The 19,704-nt window shown below is 33.2% G+C and overlaps 1 protein-coding gene across 1 annotated transcript in view; it reads right to left on the bottom strand.

Annotated features, from left to right (window-relative positions):
* LOC123703934 overlaps positions 1-17,838 on the bottom strand; it is a 30,998-nt gene extending 13,160 nt beyond the window's left edge. Inside the window, exons 1-5 of the mRNA XM_045652144.1 lie at positions 17,735-17,838; positions 15,583-15,715; positions 12,843-15,136; positions 8,042-8,164; positions 2,107-2,245 (exon numbers count right to left, since the gene is read on the bottom strand). Of these exons, the coding sequence (XP_045508100.1) occupies positions 2,107-2,245; positions 8,042-8,164; positions 12,843-15,136; positions 15,583-15,715; positions 17,735-17,825 (2,780 nt within the window). The 5' untranslated portion in view covers positions 17,826-17,838. The remainder of the gene's footprint in view (positions 1-2,106; positions 2,246-8,041; positions 8,165-12,842; positions 15,137-15,582; positions 15,716-17,734) is intronic.
* Between the last annotated feature and the right edge of the window lie 1,866 nt (positions 17,839-19,704).

Genomic DNA, 19,704 nt, shown 5'->3' with positions numbered 1-19,704 from the left:
CGTAGCTTTTTTTAAATAATTTACATGGTCATACAAAGCTTTTCAGACAGTGAGTTGTATTCGTCGTCGTCGTTGGCCTGTACGTCTATTACAGACGGTTTATGTTGTATTATAAATTTATAAATGACAAAATTATACATTTTGAGAGACGGATACACTCTATTTATAAAATCCGCAACTGGGTAAAACAGAATAGATATGGAACTTTGTAGAGCTACAGATAGAGTACTATAAACTTAAAGCGCTATGTGTTAACATCTATACATATAATAAATCTGTAGAAGGGTCAATTTTGTACATTGAAAATATTGAAAAAATAACTAGCAGGGGGTGTTACTGGATCGATACCAAACCCAAATATGTGATTAAAAAAATTTTTGTCTGTCTGTCTGACTGTCTGTCTGTCTGTATGTGAAGACATCACGTGAAAACTACCGGTTCGATTTCAATGAAACTTGGTATAATTATACCTTATTATCCTGGGCGTAAAATAGGATACTTTTTATCCTGGAAAAATACGTAGAAAAAAAAATCTCAATTTTAAGTTATCCATAGACGTTGTTCTGTAGTAGGTACCGCGAACACACGTTGCGTATTATTATAGACCTAGCCGTATTTGGGTCCAATAGATATTTATAAGATGTCATTGTCCGACTTACTCAAAATGGAGAAATAAACCATCCACGCAAAGACCGACATCCGCGCGGACGGAGTCGCGGGCGGAAACTAGTTTATAATATTCAAATTCAAAATTACCATGTCAGAGATATATCTGTCTGTGGGATCTATCTGTTCAGATATAACAGTTTAAATTCTTTTAGTGTTTGCATTCTGATAGTAGATAAATAGTTACTAGTAAGATACAGATTTCTTAAATAGGTCAAATAATTTTTAAACTATCAAAAATAAACATTCATCCTAATAATTCCTAGTGTCAATAAGTCCTATTCTTTGAACATTTAAGGTGAGTTTTTTACTGGATTGAACTAGGAACTTACAAATATTCGTACGATACAATCTATTTTTTTAAACTACAGAGGAATAAGGAAATTAAAATTTAAACGACAATAAAATTTGTACAATCATTTTTTAACTAACTACTACAATTCTTGATTATTCCAAACCTATTAGAAACAAATACCAACCAATATCAAATCCGCATTCATACAAACATACATCAACCAAAATGATTCGGTCTACAGACCTTGAGGTTTAAAATTTTAATAACAATACGTGGTCACCAAAAATGCGAACTAGGAAACATGAACAATCGTGTGAACATGACGTGAGAGCATTACTTCATAAATGTTAATATTAGTACATTCTGTAGCATGAACAAGGTTCTTTTTTGCTTTAATGGCTCATTTCATGGTGTTTGTGAGATCTTGTAGCGATGTAAGAGGAGGTAATGATGTTTTTTTTTCACACACGGCACAATCTGATCCCATACTAAGCTTTCGCTTTTTTATGGAAACCAGATGGCTGATAAATATACATAATTATATAATTTTTAAATAAATATTTATATAGATAATTAACACCCAGACACAGAGCAAACATCTATGTTCATCACACAAATATTTGCCCCGGGTGGGAATCGAACCCACGATCTCTGTCTTGGAAGGCAGGGCCACTACCAACTAAGCCAACCGGTCAGTCAAACCTTTTTTTAAACCAAATTACCTTTTAGTTTGAGTATTTAGAACTCTTAAATTAAGATAATAATGAAAAGATACCCTAGATTCAAAAACCTGATGATGAAGAGTAAATTTTTTAATGAACACAATAATATAACGTTATGTCATCGTTTATGGACGTCTTTTTACCAACTTTTCAAATAATTATAACCCGACTGTACAAAATTTATTCGTTTTGTTGTTTGTAGGCTATTTTCTTTTCCAAGTCACATTATCAGGTTTTACTTCAGCTCTTATATTGTCTCTAATAATACTACTTCATGAAATCCTTGCTTGTCCAATATAGGAATACCCCAAGGCACTACATTAGGTCCACAACTTTACATTATTTACATCAATGAAAAATGAATACTCCAATCACATTACACACATGCAATACATTAACTACCATACATAAATAAATAATTACCTATAGTTAAAGCTCTCGCAATGAAATCGCCTCTCGGTAGCGCATTCCCGTCTACAGTCCTCCAGGCGTTCGCAATCAACTACCCTTCTCACGTGACTTCGTAGAGCTCTCCGACCTGCTAGTACACGGCGAAAACACGCTGAAATACACGAAAAATATATTAGAAACTTCTTTGATTGGAAATTGGTTCAAGAGTATTGAAACATCAGCATTATTATTAGAACGATGAAGGGCTAAGGTAGATGATCCACTCTACTGTCCAAATGAAGAGCAAATGTAAATAAGAATTATAACTTAAATTATTGGGTTTAACTTTTCATTGATTAAAAATTAAGATGAAAGACAAATTTGTAAGATTTTATAATCAACTTTACTGTTGAAGGAGTTAATGAGGTTGTTAGTTGTATATATAAGGTACTTAATTATATAAATAAAAAAAATAGTTGTCCTTCAGATCTATTATTTAATTAAAATGAAAATGTTAAAAGATATTATTATGTACTAGCTGTGCCCGCGACTTCGTCCGCGTGGAATAGTGACTGCATAGTAGTTACTACTTAACACACAATTATTGAGTAAACACGTCTTGAAACACGTACTATCATATACAACTAAATTATAAGTAGGTACTTACAGATTATTATGTAACAGTTAAGAAATAAAATAAATAATAACACAAAAGAACTGTTAGTAAAATTTATTACTAAACTGAGCTATAAAACTTAGGTACAGAAGAGTTCAAAATTTCCAGGATGTGGTTATTCTCCCGCTCCCATATCCTTCTACTTTCACAGACTTTCAACTTTTCCCTTTCACCCCTAGTAAATGGCAGAACCGATTTTGATCTTAACCATGTCTAATCATACCTATATATGTACATGTATCCTTTCGTTTGGTACTCCATTATACATATCAGTATACATTTGGATTATTTATCCCCACTATCACCCCTAAGGTGCCCTATATGTAATAAAAAGATTAACCGATTTTGATAAAACATGACTAATTGTAATTCACACGTCATTTGTAATGCCGCTTGAGTATATATTATATTTTGACCACATTCGATTATTTATTCCCACTTTAACCCCTATATCAAATAAATGGATGAACCGATTTTGATAAAATTTGACTTATTGTTTCTGACAGGTCGTCTTTTTTCATTTGATATATCACTTGGGTATAACAGACAGCATTCGTTTTTTTCATTCCCACTTTTACCCCTCTATATTATAGTAAATGGATGAACCGATTTTGAAAAAATTTGACTTATTGTTTCCGACAGGTCGTCTTTTTTCATTTGATATATCACTTGGGTATAACAGACAACATTCGTTTTTTTCATTCCCACTTTTACCCCTCTATATAATAAATGGATGAACCGATTTTGATTAAATATGCCTCATTATTCTTCTCACGTCAGGTCATTGAGTATATTTGATATTTATTTATTTATTCCCACTTTTACCCCTATATCAAATAAATGGATGAACCGATTTTGATAAAATTTGACTAATTGTTTCTGACATGTCGTCTATTTTCATTTGATATATCACTTGGGTATAACCGACAACATTCGTTTTTTTCATTCCCACTTACCCCTATATATAATAAACAACTAATGTAACAAAAAAAACGCATCTCATTCGTATTACCCGTTAGCGAGCTACGGTGGCACAGACAGACATGTAAACACACATAGCGGACATAACACCCCTCTTTTTGCGTCGGGGGTTAAAAATATAATACCTACGACATAATTTCAAAGACCTTTTATATAGAAAATTTACCTAGAAGTAACCATAATGCTATTTGTGCAGGTTTTAGACTTATGAGCAAAAATCTAAATAAAGGTCCTTTGACCCCCCTACTACCCCCTCAGCATAACCACCCCCCCCACGCTTGGGGACTTTCGATATGATCATCTGGACATGTCAAGGAATAACTTTAGCGTATAATTTACGTAATAAAGTAATTCATGTATAGAATGCCTTAGTAAATGTTCGCTGTGATTACTTAAATGGTCATAACTTTTTTATTTATGAACCGATTGACATGAAATAAACACTAAATGTTAAATGAAGCTTACCACAATATATTAGTGAAAACCGCATCTAAATCGGATAAGCCGTTTCTGAGATTAGCGTGTTCAAACATACAGACAAACAGACAAACCGACAAACAGACAAACAGACAAAAATTTTTTTAACTACAGTTTTGGGTTCAGGATCGATATAATAATAACACCTGCTATTTTTTTTTTAAATATTTTCATTGTACAGACATCACTTTTCTACAATTTTATTATATGTATTGATATGGAATTTTAGAGGTAATGAGTCATTTTCAAAACTCTACTTCTATGTAAATTCCAACTATTTGATGCTACATAATAAAGATGACATCATCCCAACCCAAAATGACTTTGATTTACTGTATCCTGACGGCACACAAAAACTTATAATAGTTGCAAATGGGTCATTAATTACGGTATAAAAAATGACCCACTGACTCATTTATTTCCTCTTTGTAAGAACCTTTTATAAGAGAATATAATATATTATATACGTAATTATTTTTATGTATGTACTAGTAGTAGTTTAATTTGGCTTTGAAGGATAGACCCAGCTAAAATACATCGCTTCTTTTTAACAGTAATAATGTAGCTTTCTAGTGAAATAATAATAAAAAAGACGTGTGGCACTCGGGGACTGCCGCGGTAAAGCGATTGCATAGCATGCCTTCAAGCCACACCTCCGCCCGAGTGGGGAGCGTGAGGTTTTTCGTTACGGAATTTCTCGATTCGGTCCCCGCGCTCAAGGCCCGCGATAGAAGCTATGCAATAGCTTAAAAATATTTTTTTTTTATCGTAAACAGGAAAATAATCAAATTAAATATGTACTAGCTGCATGAATTCGTACCTATACACTATAATAATTGTAAAAGTGTAATATAGTGTGAACACAGGCTCCTGAAAAACGCTTAATTTATAATGGTGTAAAAAATAAATGATTTATTTACCTACTTGTTAACTTTCTACTGTCCATAACATATGTATATAACCAAGAAGCGCACCTCAGGGTCCCAAGACACAAGTATTTCACTTAGTTTGGGACCCACTGTCGTACATTAATTATTGTAAAACATAAAAAGGACAAATAAATTTATTTCATTTCTTTTTTTTTTCATTTATTTCATTTAAAAAATGCGGCTTCGACCCAAAACTTCAACAGAAAACCGATGTGCTAATTCAGACCACAATTTATCTCTATGTCAAATATCATCTAGATCCGATAAGCCGTTATGAGTGTAAGGGTAGTAATTTAAACATCTTAATTTTATCGTTTCTATAAACTTTAGCGTTTTAATACAAAGTAGTAGTATAGTTTAACAATCATACATAGCAGTCTTATAAAGTAATCTTAAAATTAGATTTAAGGACTTTTAACAAGTGATAACTGCGTTAAAAACAACCGACTTCAAACTTGCTCTTGCAACATTTACAGACAAAAATGCTCATAAAATAAAAACTACTGGGCCTATCCGAATAAAATTTTTATGGGACCAATTCGACACCATCCCGCGTCGAACAAAAAAAGAATCACGTAAATCGGTTCAGAAACCTCGGAGTAATCGGTGTACATACATAAAAAAAAACATACCGGCCGAATTGATAACCTCCGCCTTTTTTTGAAGTCGGTTGAAAAGGGTCGACATATGTTAAGAATAAATATTGTATTGCTTGTTTTGATGATACTATAAATATTTATAGTTTAACTTTTAGATGTGGAAAAATCAACCCTTATATAAGTAACCCGTATTAAAATTTGTTACATTTTTATTGCACACTAGCTGTTCTCCGCGGTTTTACCCGCAGTACTCCGCTTCTGTTGGTCTAAACGTGATGATATAGCCTATAACCTTCCTCGATAAATGGGCTATCTAACACCGAAATAATTTTTCAAATCGGACCAGTAGTTCCCGAGATTAACGCATTCAAACAAACAAACTCTTCAGCTTTATAATATTAGTATAGATTTGATCATTTTTGTTTTTAGAATGCATTTTCCATAGAGATATCAACATGTGAGGTATTAACTTATTTTTATAAAAAAAGAGTTTGACGAGTCTGTTTTATTGTTTAGGGCCAGGAAGCGGGGTTTCAAGAACTTTTTAACACAAAAATGAGAAAAAGGTCGGCTAATAAATAACGTAACAAAACATAATATTATGGCATCTTAATGAAAGCGCATCTCTACGGTCAATTATTCAAATTCATTTTTTTTGTTTTGTATAATATGTCTTGTTTTTTATAACTATGTGTACGGCGACTTATGTACAACCTATAAAAGTTTATTAATTTAATATGCACTAGCGGTCCGCCCCGGCTTCGCCCGTGGTAAATATTTCGCAATAAAAGGTAGCCTATGTTCTTTATCAGGGTCTAAAGATTGTCTGTGCCAAATTTCATCAAAATCGGTCCAGTAGTTTATGCGTGAAAACTATAATACATACATACATAATTACAAACCTTTCCTCTTTATAATATTATTAGTAAGTATAGATATAGTATTAAGTTATTTCCACGTATTTACATAGTGATGAAAATGAAAATCTTTATTGAAAAAGTATTAAAATAACACAGTTTATATATTTGGGGAAACTTAAACCTGTGTAAGCTTAGTGTGATATTAGTATGGATACCTATTATGATAAATGTACTACTAATTTTATAGCTATATTTACGGCAACTTCATTTATTTTTTATTTTCAACAACTTTAATTAGAAATCAGCAAGGTGTCAAAGATTGATTGATATGTTATTAGAATTCCGTGCTTTTTGCTACTCGTTGTTAGTATAATTTCAAATTTCAAATTACTTTTAAAAATTATATCTGGGGCCTTAGCCAAACGGCAAAACGCCAAGGAATAGAATACGCTATCGATAGAAATTGACATAAGCGTATGATGTTTTGCATAAGGATTCGGTCACCCTACCAACGACAACGACGACCACGAACAAAATTTTCATCCAGTCGCAATTAAATAAAATTGTGCAAAACACAATTAAAAATGAAATTTAAGAATTTCCTGTCGTATTGGTGTTTGGAAAAAAAAATTTTGAGATCAATGGATAAACAAACAGGTTTTTCATAGAAACGGTGGCTCCTAGAAAAAAATGTATTTAACCTTTTTTATAGATAATTAGATTATATACAATTTTGGTTCAGGTGATTGTATGATAAACTTACCGTCTCGGCGAAAATCGCAAAAAACCCTATTTCTTTTTATTAATTGACCTCGAATTTTTTTATTCCTGAGTACCAGAATGACGGGAGATTTTAATATTGATTTTGAACAAATTTCGGCAAGATTGGAACTTTGGTCGTGGTCGTCTGCGTCGTTGGTAGTGTGATCGAACCATTACCAAAATGTCATGAGCTTATGTCAATAATTAGCGTTAGCAGTTTCTATTCCATGGCGTTACGTACGTTTGTCTAAGGATGGTCTAAGGTCTAAGATGGTAAAAGAAAACGATATGTAAAGAATTGGTCAGGGCAATTCTTTACATATCGTTTTCTTTTATACGCGAAAATGTCTTTGGGGGCTTGTGTAATTGGGTACTTTGTGATAATGCTAAACTTTATTTCAATCATATGACATATCAAATCTTATCGAATGCTTCCAAAAACCCGTCACCAAAACTTAATCAACTTATCCAATTTAATAAAATTGCTTCTAAAATACTAATCTCAACAATTCGTAAAGACACTTTGGCATGAGACACATTAGATTTTCTCTGTTAAAAACTATTAGTTACAATTTAAAAGAAAATATTCATTAGTAAAAAAATCCAAAATAAACAAGAGTCTTATACATAAGTATCCTAAGCTATATTATCTCTTCTGCAACAATATAATAAAAAAACACATACTTGGTGCATTCTCCACAAGAATAACGCGAGATCCAATCACAGTAGCGAACAGACAGACAAAAAACACCACACATACATTCATTTTTATTGCACAAATTTGACATGTTACTACACTAACACTTCAAGCACTTATTTCCTTTAAAACACTTAATTTTAACTTATTTTTGTGTACATTGTTTGCATGTCTATACTATTCTGTCCCGTACATTTTGTGACTTAGTTTGTTTCGTTAATAGAAGTATTTTTTTATAATAATAATGCGATGTAGGTCAAATGTTACAATACATAAGAGCGACTGAACAGATTCGTTGTATCGCATAGGCTTATATGCCGGTGCATTATACGTGTTGGATTTGTGTGGATGTGCCTTTTTATTATATTTTTGTTGGTGAAAACGTATTTGTATTAACGCAGTTTAAGGTAGTTCTTATGAACAGTCTCCTTGCTTCGTCAAACATTTATAAATGAGCTATATTAGCATTGAAATTGGTGGAGTTCTTCAAAATTATCCGTGAAAATACATAACTAAAGCTCAAAATTTCAATTAACTATTTTAATAAGAATTTTTAGAAACTTCATTTATTTATATTGCGATAACATTGCGAATCTTTTTCTTTTCTAAAACTGTAAACAGAAATTAATCATACACATTTATTATATCGATAATAACTAAATAATTAGAACTGAAAGAATAGAATAAATTCGATCGCTCTGGCGGGTCTTGAGAGGCCGAGTTGGTCAGGCATCTGCCCCGGAATGGCGCGAAAGGATGCGGGTTCGTGTCCCGCCTCGTGATTGATTTTTTTCTATTCTTTATAGATTGATATTTATAAATTATCGATTTAACTATCAATCTCTACATCTGTTTATGCCTCATATTACCTTTTTATCGTAATATTCATAATACTTCAAAACAATATAACCAGGCATATCCACACAAAACCAACTCACACCTGATTACAAGAGATAACACGCGCGCCATGCTATTGTCTCTAAAAATTTTGACGATGCAAAAACCTCATGTATCCGACCATTGTATGTGTTATACGAATATTAATTGACAGAAACACGTTTTATTTTACTTTATTTAGAAGATAGAGTATTTGAATATTAAATATTAAAAAGGATAAAGTAAGGAAAATTGTCTGGAACTTGAAACCGCCCGCCCAATGAAGATGTAAGGAACTTACAAAAATATGTTAAAATATTATTTATTTGTATACTTTAGCATTATTGCCCAATGGACCGTCCTCTACAATTTATAGATTAAAAAAAACACGTATTAACGGTTAACGTAATAATTTTTTTTAGGTCTGAAGGATGAGAGTGCCATACTTATTTTTCCAGTTCTACTTGTTAAAATCTATACATACTAATATTATAAAGCTGCCCAGTTTGTTTGTTTGTTTGAACGCGCTAATCCCAGGAACTACTGGTCCGATTTGAAAAATTATTTCGGTGTTAGATAGCCCATTTATCGAGGAAGGCTATAGGCTATATAACCTGTGTATATAACGCTAAGACCAACAGGAGCGCGGAGCATATATGAGAGAATATGAGAGTGCCATATTTGTTAAAATTATACCCTATTTTTATTGCATCGATCGTTAGTTTAAGGATGAAATCTTTCTCTAATCGTCACAATATATAAAAATCATAACAGCATAAAATTTTACGAATCCGACATGAATGAAACATAAATAAAAAAAAAAGTGAAACTTCTTTATGACCTTATTTTTCAAAAAATAATTTACTATATGCAACTTTACAGAAATACGTCGAATCACGCGTGGTAGGGATAAGAAAAAGATGGCGCTTAACGGAAAAATGTCACGCGTAACGAAAAAATGTTACACTAAATTTTTTTCCAACCCCGAAGTTTCACTTCAATAAACATATAAATGACTTTCGAACACTTCTACATTGATTGCTCTTTAATTGATCTTTCAGTAATATAGGTCCAACACTTTTTGCTCTTTCCCAAACACATTCTTTCGCCTCAAATATTTTCACTAAATATGCTATGTTTAAACTAAAGAACCGAGCAAAAAATGTAAAATCACACCATGAAACTGAATCCCACTTATGTTTTTCTAGCATTGTGCATAATGGAAGGTCTAAGCAATTTGCCCTGAGCCTATACATAAATTGCTAAGATGCTTTGTGTGGTATATAAAGTAGATTTTAGGCGAATACGACTTTATCGCAAACTTGCAAGCATTCCTTATGAATCATTGGAAACATTATCAACATTTAAAATGTTGAATTTCTTATAATCAATTTGTAATTAGGTTAAAAATTAATCAGAAATTACGATAAAACTTACGCATAACAATCTGTTATTTTGTACAGATTTGTGTATAAAAAAGGTGTGTGCCGAGCACACGTGTCAGAAGTGAAACTTCTTTGGCAAGATTCAAAGATACCGAAACCGTCGCCTTACTCCATGACGTGACGGTATTTCCATGACGCGACCTGGAAATTTTACTCTCAACGCGCCTAAACAAGTTTCACTTCAAACATCTGTTTTACAAGCTTGGTTATTTTATATTGTTACCTTCGAACTAAGACTTGAAAATATTTATTAAAAATCGCCCTTTCCTCAACTTGCGCCTCAAGTAAAAGATTACAATCTAATATCTTTAATCTTTTTGTGTACGAAACTTATTGTTAACGTTATATCATATTGTGGCCACTTATATCTGTCCTTGTCTATTGTTGGCTTATGGCCGTATAACGTGGTCAAATGAACATTTATTTACATGTCAGTTATGGCGGGAAAAAGAAGAAAATATTTTAAATAGTTTCATCCCTACAATATTATAAATGCGAAAGTAACTCTGTCTGTCTATCTGTCTGCCTGTCTGTTACGCTTTCCCACTTAAATCTCTCAGCCGATTTTGATGAAATTTAGCACAGACAATCTTTAGACCCTGAAAAAGAACATAGGCTACCTTTTATTGCGAAATATGTACCACGGGTGAAGCCGGGGGCCGCGGCCGAAGCGGACGCGGACCGCTAGTATGTAATATGGTAAAAAAGACAGCTATAAGTTGTTATAACAACCTTATATTTTGTGAATTGTAATAATTCAAAATCTATTGTAACTGTACATAAAATTAGTGTAACTACAAATAGAAATGCGGAAGGTTTTTCGATAATATTAAATATGTAGATAGTTAGATATGCGGAATATAAGGCGGAATACAAATATATTTCTGACAGCTAAAAGAGCAACTATGGAGTTTCTTGCCGATTCTTCTCCATAGATACTGCTTTCCGAATCGGTGGTAAATGTTAAAATACTTATGTAATGACGATTCGAAAGTGCTACTAAATAGTAGTCTAATTGAATAAATGAATGTTTGAGTTTGAGTTTGAGTTTGAGTTGACAGATGCGAGCTAAGGAAGCGAGTAATTTTTCATATGCTCCACAGAACATCATTTTGGCCAGCTTGTATCCCTGCAGCGAGAATAAAAACATCTTTCATTCCAATCTTTCTAATATTATAAACGCGACAGTTTGTAAGAACGTACGGAAGTATGTTTGTTATTCTGTCACGCGAAAACTGAAATAATTTTGATGATGATACCGGTAAGGCGAAAGACGCGGGTCCGAATCCCGCCTCGTGATCGATTTGTTTCTATTCCTTAAAAAAATCTAATTTATAAAGCATTTGAATGCTATAAAACTAAACATCGAATTTTGATAATACTTAGCATTGATGTAGCTTATGTACCAGAATAACCGTAGACTAACACATTATGTCTAGAAATACTTGCTTTTGCGGGCTCGCAAGTAAAACCGCGGGGCACAGATAGTTTATTAAAAATATGACATTCGATCATGATGCCTTGCCAACTAAGGTCATTAACTGGCAAGCCAGACTGATCCATTGTGATGATAATATAATTATTACTTTTATTATAATAAAACAAAGGATTTGAGCGGTAACGGATTTGGATTAACAATTCAAAATTATACGCGGCTATGTGAAACAACTTATGTCAAATGTGTAAAGCGCGGGAAAATTTAATCTATAAACATTGAGGTATTATTACGACGTAGTACCTACATAGTCTATAGATTACATTTTGAGTTTGATTGAGCATAAATTAAAAATTAATAATTACTAATCAACATAATAATAGCAACTAAAACCCGGAATTATTTAATATTATTGTCATAACTTACATGAAACTCTCGAGTTTTTAAAGCACATAAATTGTATTCAATAAATAATTCCATAGAATACATTAATTTACATTTCAATAACTTTAATATTCATAAAATTAAACCAATTGTTACACTTGAAAATTTATGAAACAAATGAATTCACAATGTTCCGTTTTTTGAAATGTTCCAATTTTTTTTTTCTTTATATTTTTTTTTTATAGTGTACCAGCCAGTGTCTATAAATATTAAAAAGGTTTGGTTATAAAAACTTCTTTTAGAATTACTTACGTTTGGTTTAGTTTTCAGTTTAAATTGAATTAGATATTTACAAAAATATTGTAAAATGGATATTGAGATCTTGCGTTTTCTTTTTTTATACCAGGGCTCGGCTTGGCAAATGAACCCCTGTAGCTGGGTATTTATTTAGTATTATTTATTATATTTAGTATTACAATATATTATACCGTTTCATTTTTTATGATGAAAATCTTTTGGCTATTCATATATATTTATATTATTAAAAAAAATATAAATAGAAAAATCACCTGATCCTTTTTCTTCTTTTTTGTAAAAAAATATTATAATATCTAAAATATTATTAAAAAAAACTATAAAATAACTTACCCTTATAAGAAATTCCAGATTCCGGGTTTCTGCCATACCTAGACCCGGGTATGGCAGAAACAGAATCTGCAACAGAAACCGGTCTAGTAGTTATGACGTTTCCATCAGGTTTAGCAATATAACTTGGCGCATCTGGCTTTTCATATTCAAACTCATAAACCGGTCTAACATCCGGCCTATCCGGGTCTATAGATTGGTTATAACCAGGTCTGTAACCAGTGGAACCATAACCAGTTGTAGTCGATCCGTAACCTTCTGAGTATGACGGTTTCGATTGGCCATAACCACTGGGCTTCGATTCTTCATAACCACCGTAACTTTGGCTTGATTCTTGATTGCTTCCGTACGCTGGTTTTGATGTTTGACCGTAACCGCTAGGTTTTGTTTCATAGCTCGTTTCGCCGTAACTATTCGGTTTGCTATAACCACTTTCACCGTAACTAGGTTTTTCATAACCAGGTTTATTATAACCATCGTTAGGTTTACTGCCATAATTGTTTCCGCTATAACTTGGTTTTTCTTCATAACCACCTTCACTATAGCTGGGTTTTTGTTGGTTATAACCATCGCTAGGTTTCGATCCGTAATTATTGTTTGGTTTTTCAATTTGATAATTCGTTTCTCCGTAACCTGTAACAGCAGTTTCCTGATAGCTTGGTTTATATGGTCTATCTTCATTTACACTATAACTAGGTTTTTGTTTGTTATAACCATCACTAGGTTTTGATCCATAATTATTGTTGGGTTTGTCTGTTTGATAACTAGTTTCTCCGTAACCGACAACAGCAGTTTCCTGACTTGGTTTATATGGTCTATTATTAAAGGGTCTATCTTCACTTGGTCTTTTATATCCATACATATCATATAAATGATGCGTGCCGTATCCAAGATGACTGCCGAATAAAGAATTGTCATCGTACACAGGTTCGTTGTACGGTCGTTTGTTTGTGTCATATTTGTTATAGCTGCTTTGACTTTGTTGTCCATACGAGGCTGTGTTAAGAGATGTATCGTGACTTGATTGGCCATAACTTGAAGTTGGTCTATTAGATTGGCCGTACGATTGGCCATCGTTGCCATAGCTGTTCGAACCATAGTTGTTTTGCGATCCATGACCATAGCCAGAACTATTTTCATTGCTAGAATGACTATTAGTACTCTGAGTGTATCCCTGATTTTCATAGCTCGGTCTACTAAAGCTAGGTCGGCTGTCTGATGTTTGCGAAAGTCCGTAACCATTTTGATTCTGACTTTGACCGTACTTATTATCATTTTGACCATACGCACTTTGACTACTACCATAACTTGCACCATATTGGCTAGATTGTCCGTATTGTTGACTCTGACCGTAGCCGTACTTATTTCCTGATTCATACCCACTTTGACCATATTGACTGGAACTTGGCCTTTGATAAGGTTTTTCTGTACTGAAACCATAACTGTTTACTGGCCTCTCTGGCTTCACATAACTTTCTTGTCCATACCCATATTGATTAGAAGAGGCTTGGTACTGATTGTATCCGTAACTTTGACCATAGCTTACAGAACTTTGCTCATACGGTCTCTTTACTGGCTTATATCTAGGTGGATCGTATATTTCTACATGAATGGAATTGTCTTGACCTCCGTAATTGCTTGCGTATTGACTATTATAACTATAGGAGGGTCTGTCACTCGTGTATTGACTATTATAGTTATAGGAGGGTCTATCGTATTCTGGTCTTGCACTGACTTGATTATAGCCACTGTTAAAAGAACTATCAGGTTTTGGCTTCCTATTTGGTCGTATTATGTACTGATATTGTGGCTTTTCTGGTATGTACTCAGGTTTAGGTCCATACGCATCGTGTGTTTCTTCACTCGGTCCTCCGTATGGGTCTGGTCTGAAGTTTGGACGCGGTCGTCTATGAGAATCGTAACCTGGTCGAACAGGCTTTTCATTATAAGGAATGTTTTCTGGCGCATGTGGTCCATAGCTTGGTGGTCTGTCATCTGGGCTTTGATTGTCGAAACTGTCTGGTCGGTCGTTGTAACTCGGTCGTCTGTCTGGTCGCGAATCTTCATATTCGTCAGCTAGAGGTCGCTTTGAATCTTCGTCTGGTCTAAACATAGGTCGATTTAACGGTCCATTTTCAAGGAAATCTTCGTCTATTGGTGTGGGTGGAGATTGCTCGCATTGTATTCTTCTAACGTATACATCGTAGTCTGGATTGCGATGGAGTGGTTTGTCTTCTTTTATTTGCTTCTCGTTCATGTTGCTGAGATCGCATGTTGAATTGCCTTTGGCACCGACACTGGAAGTTAAAAGTTAAATATTTTAATCGTTCTTGCGATAAGAACAATGTTTTAATCACCTTTTCTATATGCATTGTGTATAAATTGAGATAAAATAATGAAAATATAACAAAATTACGATATAAAACCGCATATTTGTGCAGTTTAATATAAAAATAATGCATAATATAGTGAACTAGTGCTAAAGAACAAATGTTAAAACATTAAATATCTAAATAAAATGAATGTCGGTGCAGTAGGTCTTAAGTTTATTGCGAACAGACAGATGCGGCGGAGGTCTAAAACTTTAAAATTAAAATTTTATAGTTATGCCAATTTATTATAGTTGTGACTTCTTATACATATAAGCACTTTTGAATCGTCATAACATTTTTTAACATTTACCACCTGCTATTGTTTTCTAATATGTAGTTAATATCAATAATTCGGACTATTAAGTACTTACCCATAATCATACGCCTGACATTGTTTGTCCTGCTTGCAGATTTGTTCGCATTCCTTCGTCGTTAGTTCTGAGACATTCCGGTAGATGGAGCTAGGTGGCAACTGTTCGCCGATCGCAATTCTTTCGAAACAGTCTGTGAAATTATGAAAAATAAATAAATTAAAATATAAGTTAAAGTATTTATATGGCTTTATTTCAATAGCATACATCCTTATCTTCATATAGAATTAAATAGTTATGATATTCGTTAGTTGGACATTTCCCTCTTCACTAGTATATTCTTATTTTTTTTTTCATAAGGTATTTTTATTGCATAAATAAACTTTTGAACATTCAGGCCGTTGGTTATACGTTTAATAAAACGGCTTATTAAATGACTAAATAAATCCTTACAAATTGCAAATATGTATTTATCTAGGTACATAACTTTATTTTACTTCGCAACGGAGCGATTTTATGGTATCATTTTTGTGTCTGTAAATAGTTAGGAAGCTTAATAGACAGACTAAATCAAATCAAATTATCTTTATTTGCTACATTTTTTATTGTGTTGTGTCTCTCAATGTTAGCCAGAATGGCTTCTACATTTTAACGCGGACGCGTGGGTAAACTTAAGGTTCACCCTGGTAGCGACTTGCGCAAGGGCGTCCCCCCTTGATGGGGATCTTGAACCTCGGCTTGGGCTGTCGCTTGAGTGGAGGAGGCTGGAAGGGCCCTAATCGGTCGGGCTATTTGCTACATAGGTTACATCTATGGAAATGAGATTTTTCACCGATTTTTCACCACTTTAAAGCTAGCAAGGAAATATAAGTTATATTATGTTACGTTTCTTTTCCCTTCATTTAATGTACCTAACTTTAAAATGCACAAAAATTGCACACAAACTGCATTTAAGCTTGTTTCGTCATTTCCCATTGTCCTACAATTCTGTACAAAACGGTCACTTGACATCCAATAGCGGATGTATTGCGTTACACGTGTTATGTAAGATTTATTGCACCTTCGAAAAGAATGTTTTGGTTTGGGACAAAATATCTGATTAAACTTTTTGTCAAATATGTATTGTAATTATTGAAATTATTTCTTTTTTGTATTTTAAGCATGACAGCTTCATAATTTTTCGCCAGGTACACTCTTTCCTTGTTGAAATTTTAAATAGGATTGAGATTTTAATATCAATTTAAAAATTATTTATTTACTAGCGGTCCGCCCCGGCTTCGCCCGTGGTACATATTAACGTTTTCTCTACATAAGAACCATCCTCGTACTTCAAGGAATATAATAAAAAAAGAATTATCGAAATCGGTTCAGCCGTTCTCGAGTTATGGAATTACAACGAAAAGTGGCATTGATTTTTATATATTAGAAGAAGAAGATAAGTAGATTTCAGCCCGCTGAAAGCTACTTAGCGGTTTCGCCCGCGTTTTCAAAGAAAAACCCGCATAGTTCCCGTTCCGGTGGGATTTCCTGGATAAAACCTAGCCTATGTTGCTCAGTGAAGTTGCAGCTCTCTAATGGTGAAAGAATTTTGGAAATCGGTCCAGTAGTTTATGCGTGAAAACCATACATACATACATAATTACAAACCTTTCCTCTTTATAATATTAGTATCTATAGATGTATTTAGTCATTAATCAATCTAAAAATTAAAGAATTTTTCAAAAATAAGTTTACTTTTCAACTTTAAGCCCTATTACCTACTGTCACAACTTATGAATTGCTTATCTAAGTATCTGTTAAAATAATAAACGTATTTTTTACATCTGCCCCCCTAGCCAAGTGGCTTTCTGTTAGCGTAGCGTTTAATAGAATAGACTATGAATGTATGAGATTGACGTAAGCTGTAGATACTGAACGCTACGCTAACAGAAAGCCACTTGGCTAGGGGGGCTGGTCCTATCTCGTAAGTTATTATTTAATCTCTAATTACATTAAAATTCAATTGCTAATCAGAACGTGTCAAATATTTACATATACTAGCTTTACATTCTGTTTATGCTTACACTACAAAGTAGACAACTAAGAGAAAGAGTTATTATGTTATCTGCAACATTCTTCGTTGTTCTCAGCCAAGTTCTCAGCAACTCCCATATAGTAACTTATATGCAACTCCTTTGCCAGTCTGAAAAAAAAGTAATAAAAAAAAACATACCTTCAATCGACGTCCCCAAAATAGAGTCTATGGTCAATGTCAATACAGCCGACGCGAGTAATACTGGCCATAAAATTAATACGTAAAACATTTTGACCGATACACCTAACATGGCTATTAACACATAATTTAAATAAAAAAAAGCAATTAAGTTTTTTTAACAGAGAAAAAAGATTTTATTTCCCGCCGCTTATGTCTGGCTGAATGTCAAAGCTCCCGCCAAAAATTGCGCACTGTCAGTGAACTTTTTTTATTTTTTCAAGGATAAGGAATACGTCCATTCGGTTTTGATTTTACAAATAATGTGGCGCAAATCTTCTTGGGTGTGTACGTTTCGGTTCGCTGAAATCGTTGTCTTAGTTAAATTGAATGACTCGTGGTCAGTTTTCACACTTTAATTCATTATTTTTATAGACAATGGATTGTTTTGATATCAATTAATTTTTGCAATTATATCTTATTAACTCAGTTATTAATGACTGCAAATACTTCAATATATGTAGCATGTACGGTACTTACATTAATATATGAATATTTTTCGTTCATAAAGTTATCAATATGTAAAACAGCAAAAAACACGTAAAAATATGACTGGATGAACATGTTATGGTAAAAAATTAGTTACCTACCTAGTTGATTATATTAATTCAATTCGAATAAATTGCCTCAGACTGTCTTTTATTTCTATTACTACACAAAATACGATTACCTATTTATTAAAATTAAAATCTCATTCAAATAATGAAGGTCTGCGTCGTGGCCTTTTCCCCTTTAAAATTGTATAGCTTGTTATTTTTATGAAGAATAATAGCCAAAGCATAATTATACTTTTTACGTTTAATACAATAGACTTATACACCTATCTAAAAGTTAAATAAGTTTTTCATATCTTTTAAATAAGTATTACTTAATTATAAATTTGAAGATACGTAATCTCAGGGTGTATAACAATAAAACCTCTTTGATTAAAAAAAGCACCAGTCCATTGACCTCCCTCCCGCCATTTTAATCAAGTCTTTCAATAATATAATAAAAAATAAAACAGTTACAACGTAGGAAATCTTTGTATGAATCATAAACAATTATTTTTACTGAATTAACATAAAATACTGAATCTCACGGCTTTGGGTACTATTTGTTAAGTTTGCGTTAGTCGTCTTTAAGGATAACGTTGGAAAAGTATGGATATTCATAAATGGATATACTGAACTAGGGTATATAGTAAAAATATTTATTAGTCCATAACACACACGATATTTTGTGGTATCTTAAAACTTAATAGTTTGGTTTTCTCTGAAACTGTCCTTCCTGTAAAAGTCGTTTAAAGCGAAGAACACAAGAAGATACCGCGTTTTGTGCAATTTAAAAAAAATATGTTGCAGGCATTAATTACACTTTACATTCTATAAATATTTGTGCTTTATTATTCTAGCACAAAGGGCAACCACTTTCACCATGAGGAATGATAACATTTATTCATATTATGTAAATTATTTTTTACCTTTCTGTATCTCCTATTTCATTCAATTCGTTTTGCATGCTCTCCCACTTGGACGAAGAAGATATCAGGATTTGTCTGGACTCTATTCCTTTAGAACGGGTTCCTGTTGCTCGAAACTTGGGAATCGATTTCGACAGTCAGTTGAGGTTTGAAGATCATGTTACTAACCTAGTTAGTAGCTGTTTTTATCGACTCAAAGTCCTTTATAATATTCGACCTTTTCTGAGTGTCGATCTACGAATAAGGCTGTGTGAAAGCATTGTGCTTTCTAAACTAAACTACGCTCTTCCCGTTTACGGACCATGCTTAACAGGAAAAGTACAGCGCCTCATTCAGAGAGTCCAGAATTCCTGTGCAAGATTCTGCGTTACCATTCCACCTAGGTCACATGTAACTCCATTCCTAAACAGCATCAACTTTTTAAAGATGAAGGGTCGGCAAGAGTTATTATTGGCCTGTCTTTTGTTCG

The sequence above is a fragment of the Colias croceus genome, chromosome 28 (assembly GCF_905220415.1).
Source record: "Colias croceus chromosome 28, ilColCroc2.1".
Classification (NCBI taxonomy): Eukaryota; Metazoa; Arthropoda; class Insecta; order Lepidoptera; family Pieridae; genus Colias; species Colias croceus.
This window is presented reverse-complemented; position numbering and strand designations above follow the sequence as displayed.